Here is a 10280-nt window from a genome sequence, read left to right as displayed (position 1 = left end):
GCGCAAGTATTCAGAAGGCATCAATAGTAATCTCTCAATATTAAGTGATATTGAGAGATTCCTAGTCATGCCTTCCCAAGACTTTCTCTATGACAATAATTTCTGTTGATGACAAGATATCCGCCATGCAAAAGTCTACATCATCAGCAGAAATCTTTCCAGAGTGAAAGTCTTCAGAAGGCATTATTAGTAATATATCATCTGAGAGCTAATTGAAGAGGATACATAGGGTAGAAAGTAACTTCTAGCAAATCTAGCTGATGAAATTATCTTAAAACATAAGAAATTTGTATCAAGTGAAATATGAAATTGTATCCGATAATGAAAAATCTGTTTGTTGTTTCTCTAAGAGAAAAATAGTGGAGATGGTCACTTTGCTAGGGATCTGCATCTAGGTAGCATTATCGGGATTATCATATAGATTCCAGATAATAGTAGAAGACCAAGAAAGTAGCCTTACGAACATCGAGGGTTGAAGTGATGTACAATAAGTCTAGAAAACTTGCGCAAACAACAACTGCAGTTAAAGTAAGGAATCTAAGCTAAGACGTCAGTTTCTGAATTTTAAATTACATCCCACACCTTCTTATTTGTTGTTCTGATTAGTTCCACTATTGTTGACCTGATCGGAACCACAAACGAGATTGAACGACAGATTGAGTGTCATTACTTCCTTAGCAATATGGATTAATTGGTTGTGTTTTATTGCCTTAGCATGCTTTCAACATTCCCTGGAGAAGATAAGAGGCTTGTTGTAGTATGTGAATCCCGATAATTTTCAAGCTTGCCTCCAGCTTGCCGATTAGGTCTTCAAGTTTATCATTGTTGTCTTTGAAGTTAGTTTAGAGTTTCTAATCTTTTGTGAGCTCGATCAGGAACACTATTTTTGAAGTTGTGGTATTCTAGTAGCCCTTCAAAACACTTTCTTTAGAAGCCTTAAAGGATATATGTAGGGTCGTTGTGTATGTTTTTAGGTCAAAATATGTTGATGCACAGTCAAGATGTGGTCTCAACCGTTGAATAGCTCACTTTTATCGAGCATTACTCAGTGCAGCTTGCTCAACCAACCTTCAAGGGATTTGATAAATTAATAAGCAAGGTGTTACATAACGTTTGATCTAAGTCGACTCTACGAAGCCTATCAAACATTACGTAACTCAAAGCTCATTACCATATCAAAAACTTTGCTCGAGTTAGTGGACAAATCAAATGAGCTCAATCTCTTAACCTTTCTGCTGATCGCTCTTCCCCCATATAGAGGACAAGATATTCGCCATGCAAAAGTCTACACCTTTACCAGAAATTCTGGCCAGGGCGCAAGTCTTCAAAAGGCATCAATAGTAATCTCTCAATATCAAGTGATATTGAGAGATTCCTAGTTATGCCTTCCCAAGACTTTCGCTACGGCAAGAATTTCTGTTGATGACAAGATATTCGCTATGCAAAAGTCTACGCCGTCAGCAGAAATCTTGCTAGAGCAAAAGTCTTCAGAAGGCATTATTAGTAATATACAAGGGCCACAGAAGAACAATTATCAACTCCTCTGTCTTGTTCAAGTATCCAAAAAAAAATTCAACTCGTCTGTCTTGCACTATTGAGCAATGTACAGAAGATTTGAAATGTACGATAAGCTTGCACTATCGTGATCATTATCTTCTGTTCCTGATTGGGATAATGCTTGTAAAGAAAGCTCATAGAGCGGTGGATGTAGCCGAGCTGCTGCACTTGTTCCTTTACTTGGATTTGATTCGATTTTTTTTCTTTTGGGATCCATATTATCTTAAATTAAAAGGAACACAAAATAGATTATAATTGATTAATGCATCATTAAAAAGGGCTAACAATAAATCTAACATGCACAACAGTAAAATAATAGTTTCAACAGACCACACATCTGTTGCACTAGGTATGTTATCTGTTGTAACATATAACCGACCTATTGCAACGGATGAGTAAACCATTGGAAATAATAAAAATAGATCACTAATCTGTTGCACGGGTATTTTATCTGATGCAACATATAACCAACCGTTGCAATGGATGAGTAAACCATTGAAAACCATAAAAAAAGATCACTAATCTGTTGCACCATGTAGTTTATTTGTATCAACATATAACCGACCTGTTGCTCGGATGAGTAATCCATTGGAAACAGTAAAAATAAATCACTCATCTGTTGTACCAGGAAGGTTATCTGTTGCAACATATAACTAACCTATTGCAAGGATGAGTAATTTGTTGGAAATAGTAAAAACAGATCACTAATCTATTGCACCAGGTAGTTTATCTGTTGCAACATATATAACCAACCTGTTGCAACGGATGAGTAATCCGTTGGAAACCATAAAATAGATCACTAATCTATTGTACTAGGTAGTTTATCTGTTGCAACATATAACCAATCTATTACAACGGATGAGTAATCCATTGGAAATCATAAAACAGATCACTAATTTGTTGCATCAGGTAGTTTATCTGTTGCAACATATAACCAATCCGTTGCAACGGATAAGTAATCCATTGGAAACCATAAAAACAGATCACCAATCTATTGCACCAGGTTGCAACATATAATTAACCGTTGCAACGAATGAGTAAAGCATTGAAAATCATAAAAAATAGATCACTAATTTATTGCACCAGTTAGTTTATCTGTTGCAACATATAGCTAATCTGTTGCAGCGGATGAGTAATTCGTTGGAAATAGTAAAAACAGATCACTCATCTGTTGCACCAGAAAATTTATCTGTTGCAACATATAACCAACCTGTTGCAACGAATGGGTAATCTATTGGAAACAATAAAACAGATCACTGATCTGTTGAAATATATCACTCATCTATTGGAAAATTAGTTATCTGTTGGATCAATATTTTTTAGATTTCTTCCAAACAGAAGAGTCATCTGTCGCAACAGATAAATGATCTGTTAGATTGTTCATCTGTTGCATCAGATTTTCATCGTTGCATCAGATGTTTTCATCTGTCGCATTAGATGTTTCATCTATTGCATCAAATGTTTCATCCATTTCAACACTATTTTTACCAAGACAAACAACAAATCAACCCAGCAACACCAACACATCACATACACACACACACACACTAAGAATATCAACTGTGACAAAAAATCACCAATAATCTGAATCAATAGTTCGACAACAAGAAGAAGAAATGCCAGAAATTAGGGTTTTATTCAGTCCATATTTCAAATTTAAGCTAGAAATATTGAAATTATTAACCAATACTAGAAGAGTAGTTGGCTCAAGTTTCTCTATTTCTTCATGATTTTTTACCTGTGAAAAAAAATGGGACGACAAAGAACTTGAAGTTGTTGTCGCCGGAGAAGTATTCACGTCGATTGACGGTTGAAAGTCGAAAGGGAACTCGCCCGACTATTTATCGCCGGAGGTTGAAGTCGTCGGGGATTGAAGGGAGAATTTTGCAGAACTATTGGTTCAGAGAGAGTTGAGAGAAGTTGTCGAGAGAAAGAGAGGAGAGAGACGGTTGATTTGGATTGAAGGGGGGTGTGGGTTGATTTGTATTTTTGAAAAGATTAGAAAATTTTGAAAATATTAATCAAGTCTACAATTAACTTAATCAAGTTTCCTAATGATGTTTGACCCTTTAAGTTGGTTAATGTCACCGATCCTTCATTCAAGACTTAAAAAACACCTTTCCTTCAATTTTCTCTGGAAGGTTGTTATTTGTGAATTTTGGAATAGGGAAAATTCATACTATCTTAACGTCTAACTTTCAAATATGAGGCTTAAATTACTTTACTATCAAAATGAGTTTAGACATTAATATTTTTTGAAATAATAATAATTATTAATAGAATGTTAAGATAACATAAGAATTGAAGAAAAAATCATGCATTTGAATTAAATTCATAATGAACTTATTTGACTTTCCAAATAAAATATGGTAGCTAATTAGGACACTAGAAAACGACACTCTTTGTTTTTGTATTTTTATTTTTTGTAATGGAGTAGGAAAGAGAAAACGGAGAGAAGATTCCAAGGTGGAAAATTGAGCTTACCAAGTTCTAGTGTTCAAGCAATTGATAGAAATCGAACTCATCAAGTTCATGTAGTCAAATAAATTTTATCAAATGTTAAATTTTTTTTAAAATCCAACCATATTAGGCTAATATTTTGAAGATAACATAGTAATTTTTTACCTTCAACAAATGAAGCGTGAGACTAGATACAACACATCTTTATAATGAAAATTCTAATACACCAATTTTTTTATAAAACGAAATAAAGCATAAGGCACAAAAAGTAGTGGAAAGCTTAGATAAGTTAGTCAAGTATAATTATTCCTAATCAGTTAGCACTTGCATTCTCAATAATGAATTGAAGGGACATAATAGCAATTCGCCCATGCAATAAAAGAAAAAAGGGACCTTTTAATATAACGTTGATTAAAAACGATTGATTATCTCGAAAGGTCATGGTCTTGGTGAGGGATTTATTTGAATTGTCATTGCTAAAAAGTTATATAATTACAATTGTTTTTCATTTATGTGTGTATATAGGTGTTTAACATAAAATTCTAAATTAAGCCGGAGTGCAATACAATTGTTTTTCATTTATGTGTGTATATAAGTGTTTAATATAAAATTCTAAATTAAGATGAAGTGCAAGTTAAGAAGTGAATATTAGTTCTAACTGAATCGAAAAATTAGCTCATGAAGTGAGGATTGTTTAAGTTCATATAAGGAGATCAATTGTTCCTCCCCATTTTCAACGCAAGACTCTTAACACTCTCTCGCGCGCCATTAACTAGAGTGTGGACTATATAGTATGAGGGCTCAATATCGTTAAAATAATTGGAATGGGTTTGACTATGATAGCATGTAAAGAAATGAATCTTATACATAACCTACTCTAAACGCTAGCTCGTGAGTCATGAGCGGGGGATTACTCAAATTCATGCAAGGAAACCAATTGCTCCTCCTTTTTCCTATAGGAGACTCTTTAACGGAATAAATGAAGTTCTTGTATCAGTGTTATATGTAAGACGGTCTTAATTGCTTAGTTAATACAAATATTTTGATATACGAAAACAGTAAGTTAACTTAGCATCTTATAATATAAGCTTAGCGGAAACTAATTCTAAAATTTGAGACACTAGATAAGTGGACTGTAGAAGAATCATATGTTACTTATTTCACATGTGAATTGAAATTGGTTTTGGTATCTTAGTTGTAAATTCTAATTAATATTTATTTCTACCACGTTTTTCTAAAGAAATACAAATTAAAGTAATCTTTAAAATGAACTTCTAAATTTCTTCCGCTCAAAGTATACTCACATTCTCTTAGAAATAAAATTCAGTTGCCACTTTTCAATTTTATCTTTAAAAATACTTTCACTAATGAAACTCGAAAATTTGAAAAATGGTTACTTATTTGTTAATTTTACTTACGTTTTTTCACATATCATACTAGTATTCTTTTTCAATCACTTTTCCGCAAATGCATCAATTTATTCAACATTCTATTAGTATGAGCTAAAAATGTTTATTTGAAAGAATTGAGCTGTTTGGACTTTGGCTATATTTTTAAGAAATTCTTTTCGAGAAGTTGAAAAAAATAACATTTCTCAAGAAGCTTTGGCCATGCACAAATTGCTACATTAACATAAACAAAAGTATATTTTAAAATTAATTAGCGAAACATAAATTACTCTTTGAAAGTACTTATGCTCCGACAATTTTTATTTTTACTTTTTCAGATTAATTAAACCGATGTCGATGGTAAAAGTTTGGCCAAACGGACTATTACATATACAAATTCCGTTGTAGTAAAAGCTTCTTGCATACTAAAGAATGACTCGAAGCAAAGAATGTTCAAGTCATTTTGTAAAGAAGATATGCTTTTTCCATTCATTTCTTTTATTCCTTCTTCCATATATGTCTATTTTCCTACCTTTATGTCCTTCAAAATTCGAGTTTTACACTTAACAATACCCTTAATCCTAAGAGGGTGTTAAACAAATTATGCAGGATTTGGAAGCAACCAGTGGAAACTCGAAAACAAAGGAGCTTTCAAACAGTTCAAATAATCCCGAAATTAAAGAAGCTGATCAAATAACACACGAAGAAGTTAAGGAGACTGATGATAAAGGTACTAAATGTCGCGAAAAAATAGAGAGAAGTGATGAAGAAGTTGTAGTAGATATTGATGAAAACCAAGGAACAGAAAAAGTGTGTCGAATATGTCATTTGAATGATGAGTCTATGGAGATTTTGCAGCTTGGTTGTGATTGTAAAGGTGAGCTTGGTGTTTGTCATCGTCATTGTGCTGAGGCTTGGTTCAATCAGAGAGGCAATAGGTATACCATTCTATCATCCTCTCGTTCTTATACAATTTAACTTACGTACACTGATAGTATGATAGTATAGAGTTTTTTATACTATCAGTGCGGTGTATCTTAGCATCTTTGTAGTTGATAACTTGCCTTATATGAGATGTGAGTAGGAAATAGTCCATGTTGTCTTTGAGGTTTGTAAAATGGTTTAATTTTGGCCTCCATTTAAAGTTGGGTTCAATCAATGCCGTCGTTGTTAGAAAAGTTAGATGCACATTTGTCCTTATTTTCGATAGCGGCAAAACAAGTAAATTTTGTAACAGTGAGGGCATGATTGACCCCAACTTTAAACGGACAAACAATAAGGATAACTTGAAACATTTTCCCTATTTTTGGTTTGAGTGATATTCCATCTCCTGTTAAGCAAATTTGTGTTTAAACTACCTATCTTATCCATATTTGTCCTTGAATCTAAAAGTAGGTCCTCGCAATTCGCATCCAAGGGCATAGCCAAGTAGTTATTGAAGTAGGCTGAGAACTATGACGTCTCAGATTCAAATTTTAGTGAAAATAAAAATATTAGGTGATTTCTTCTCATCGTCCAAGACCCAAGTCTTGATGGATGAAATTACTCTATAGGTCTGTATTGGTGGGAGGTAACACGAAAATTAGTCCAGAAGGTGAGAAAGCTAGTCCCAATTTCACCACCACCACCAAAAACAACAACAAATTCAGTGTACTCCACAAGTGGGGAGATCTTACAGTACTAATTAAATACGAATAAGATCTATAATCTCCTTGAGTTTTATTTATGTAAGAGAGCATTGTTATGTGATTTTACAGATCATGTGAAATATGTGGGAAGACAGCAAAAAATGTGGAAACAAGAGTATTAGAGGAGAGGCCTAGCAGAATGATGGTGATAGAATGGAACCAAAGGGCAGTAGAAGCCAGAAGAAGTTCATCATATATAACCAATTCCTCTTCAACACACAATGATTGTAGATGGAGATGTCAACAATCCTGCTGTAATTTCCTGCTTGCTTGCTTTGTCATCGCCTTTACTCTCCCGTGGTTCTTCCGACTTAATTTGCCTTAACAAAATACACACACAAATTTCAATGTTCATGGCGTGATACATGTAACAGTACTACATTAGCCATGCCAAAGGAAATGTTTCAAGGGTGTGTTTGGTATGGATGAAAGTCATTTCTCATGGTTTTGGTCATTTTCTAGTTCTTGGTTACCATATAACATTTTCATCGATATACAATGTTCGGAAATCATTTGGCTTCCATGTTTTTTCAACACAGCCAACTTGATGCACCTTCCACAACAATTCATATATATATATATATATATGATATGCATAATTTATATAAAGAACATGGTCATAAAGAAGCACAACTTATTGTGCGTCGTCACAGACTCAGCGCTAGGGGAGAATGAACCTTTTTTCATCTAAAAGTAACAGGCTAAACCAGGGAATCAATTAAGCAGTATATTTGTGACGTACTTTTGCATTGAAAAGCAATGGCACCAAGGCTACCAGGAAACTAATAAGAACCCTATCATAGAACTTTAATATATATATTAAAAGAGAGATAATGATTCTTTTTGGAAAAAAAAAAAAAGTAAGACAGCAGTCTAGCAACTTAAGTTTGGTTGACCCAACCTTCTAAGCAACTTGAGGTTTTCGAATAGTGAAGTTCACCTCTTGGTCTTGCTGGTGATCGACCTGTTGATATCAGTCTAGCGTCTTTCTTCGTTTGTTTAACTTCTGCTCAATTGACAGATCTTCTGTTTCCCTTGGCTTCAGAAGAGTGCTGTTAGAAATGACAAAAGCATGATAAGCGGCATATTAATTTAACTAAAAAGGAACGGCACTCATTTTAACAGAGGGTACCTAAAAGAGAGCGCAAGGTTTTTAGCTCCTGAATTGTCATCTCAAAGTGCATCTATGATTTGTGCCTGATAGGATGAGGCATCTCTGCTAATTCATCCTCGCAATTTCTCTATGATTAATACCAATAATCCCCTCCAATGATAAATAAAAAGTGGTCTTAGCAATGACTCATCGTAGCGATCATTCTGCATCCAAAGACCATATGAGATGGTGCATCAGCTTGATTTCTCCTCATTTCACCGCTAAAGAAAGGACAAGGAGATAAGTTGTTCTTATGTCTCCTCATGCGATCTCATCTTGTGAACCAAACACGGATCATTTATACTAAGAATCTAGTCCAAGCATATTAAAAGAAAAGCCACTCAAGGTTAACTAAACCCAAAGATGAGCAGAGGGCAATAGCAGGAATAGAATCACAAACACTGAATAGTTGAACCTAAGATCCACGATTTATATTGACAACGAGAGGAAGAGTTTAAGGACTTCGGAAGCCTATTCAGCTTGACACTATGTGGACCATATATAGAAAAAGGCAGTGTAAGAGGTAAAGCATCATGAAAGTACAACAGAACAAAGAAAACATACATGGAAATATTAGCTAATTAACTAAAGTTTTGGACAACAGAACAAAGAAAACATACATGGAAATATTAGCTAATTAACTAAAGTTTTGGCCTTTGTTTAACAGTTTGCAGTCCACTTCCACTTCAAAACAACAGGAAACCCTAAAATGTGGGGCATATAAAGAGCCAACGATAGGTGTTTTTGTACACTTAGCAGAGAATGCCCAAAAGTTCGAGAGCTACACAGAGCATCACAAAAACAAAAGGTAATTGAAAGAGACAGGGATATTGCATCAAGTTTAGAGTGATGCAATTAGCCAAAGAAGATAGAAATCTGTTTACTGTTTTTATCTCTTAATGTTCCAACAAGTAATACTAAGCGTTTAAAAGACATGCAAAAGACACTAAGTCACTGCCTTGCAAAAGATATGCAACATAAAAGGAACCGAAAATTACACCTGTCCCTTTAACAGTGTTTCACTCATTTGCTGCTATCTCCTTCTCCTGATGTGGAAATCATTTGTAACTGAAACTTGTGCATTGCCTTGCTCCAATGTATAAAAGCTTCACAAATCAAGATAGCAAAGTGCTACCTTACCAAGAAAATTTACAAAAATCCCAGGCGTTAGGGAGAATTACTATAAAGAAACAAAGTTTGAGAGAAATAAATTTCCTTTCTTTTCCTACCAAGGAAAGCTCAACTAAGTGGAGGAGAAAAAATAGAAATTTAAACTCACCATATTAAGTTCATGGCGTATGACAGAAGAAGCTTTAGAATATGGCTTACTTGTCCCAAATCTTTGAAATTCTGAATCTGCAATCAGAGAGGGAGAGACACGGAAGACATTTACAACTGAAACCTCTATGAAAATCAATTCGGAAAATGAAGATGAAAGGACTTACAACTTCAAACTTCCATACGCAAACTTCTCTTCAAGTAGTAACCCATTTTGCAACCGCATTAAAGTCCGCAAATGATCAGAGGCATACCACGACATCTGTTATCAATAAATTTGATAGCATTCAATAGTTGTGGTCATTTAAAAGGTCTGGAAAAAGGAACTGTCTATACTCGACACATCTTAAACAACTTCAAAGAGGAGAAAAGATTAATCTGGCTAAAATATGTAGGAACACTTCATTTCTACCTATTCAGGGAAAAAGCTGAGAACAATCCTCACCTTTGATTTATCTGCAGCCAAACATGACAGCTTAATGATTTCAGATTCAGAGCCAAGAATGGCATGCTGCAGAAAAGAGCAACCCATAAGTAAACTGATGTCCTCTATTATCTTGCTTCGAAATTCAATACTAAACATTACAAGAGAACAAATGAACAGAGATTATCTGGAAGTGTAAATGACTGACAGTTTCGGCCCACCTAACTGTTTAGCATCTGTAATAAACCATGCATTTACTTCCACATAATGACTCTTCGCAGTAGTGAGGAAATGTATATAACTCACGACCACCTGACAGCAGTGTCATGCAT

At 34.4% G+C, this 10280-nt stretch overlaps 1 protein-coding gene and 1 long non-coding RNA gene across 5 annotated transcripts; one reads left to right on the top strand and one right to left on the bottom strand.

The window, feature by feature from the left end:
• Positions 1-5906: 5906 nt before the first annotated feature.
• Positions 5907-7547, top strand: LOC107878422 (E3 ubiquitin-protein ligase MARCHF4). Its single transcript, XM_016725409.2, has 2 exons — positions 5907-6343; positions 7163-7547. The coding sequence occupies exons 1-2, from the start codon at positions 6009-6011 to the stop codon at positions 7416-7418; spliced, it is 591 nt and encodes a 196-aa protein (XP_016580895.1). The 5' UTR covers positions 5907-6008; the 3' UTR covers positions 7419-7547.
• On the bottom strand, positions 7103-10280 carry LOC107876802. 4 transcript variants are annotated; one of them, XR_007057828.1, is made up of 8 exons: positions 10170-10280; positions 9970-10035; positions 9692-9786; positions 9526-9602; positions 9247-9381; positions 8226-8410; positions 7995-8145; positions 7103-7413 (listed from the first exon to the last, which is right to left on the bottom strand). It is a non-coding gene; the product is annotated as an uncharacterized LOC107876802 (long non-coding RNA). The 4 variants fall into 4 exon arrangements; XR_007057827.1 differs by having other exon boundaries at positions 8034-8145; XR_007057830.1 differs by having other exon boundaries at positions 9247-9377.

Source organism: Capsicum annuum, chromosome 7, assembly GCF_002878395.1.
Source record: "Capsicum annuum cultivar UCD-10X-F1 chromosome 7, UCD10Xv1.1, whole genome shotgun sequence".
NCBI classification, from domain to species: domain Eukaryota; kingdom Viridiplantae; phylum Streptophyta; class Magnoliopsida; order Solanales; family Solanaceae; genus Capsicum; species Capsicum annuum.
The sequence above is the reverse complement of the archived record's forward strand: the minus strand, read 5'-3'. Positions and strand labels throughout refer to the sequence as shown.

Bases quoted from the DNA above. Each gene is read 5' to 3' on its own strand.
- LOC107878422 (XM_016725409.2), top strand. From the start codon at position 6,009: ATGCAGGATTTGGAAGCAACCAGTGGAAACTCGAAAACAAAGGAGCTT. The intron at 6,344-7,162 runs GTATACCATTCT...GTGATTTTACAG, and splicing joins TTCAATCAGAGAGGCAATAG to ATCATGTGAAATATGTGGGA.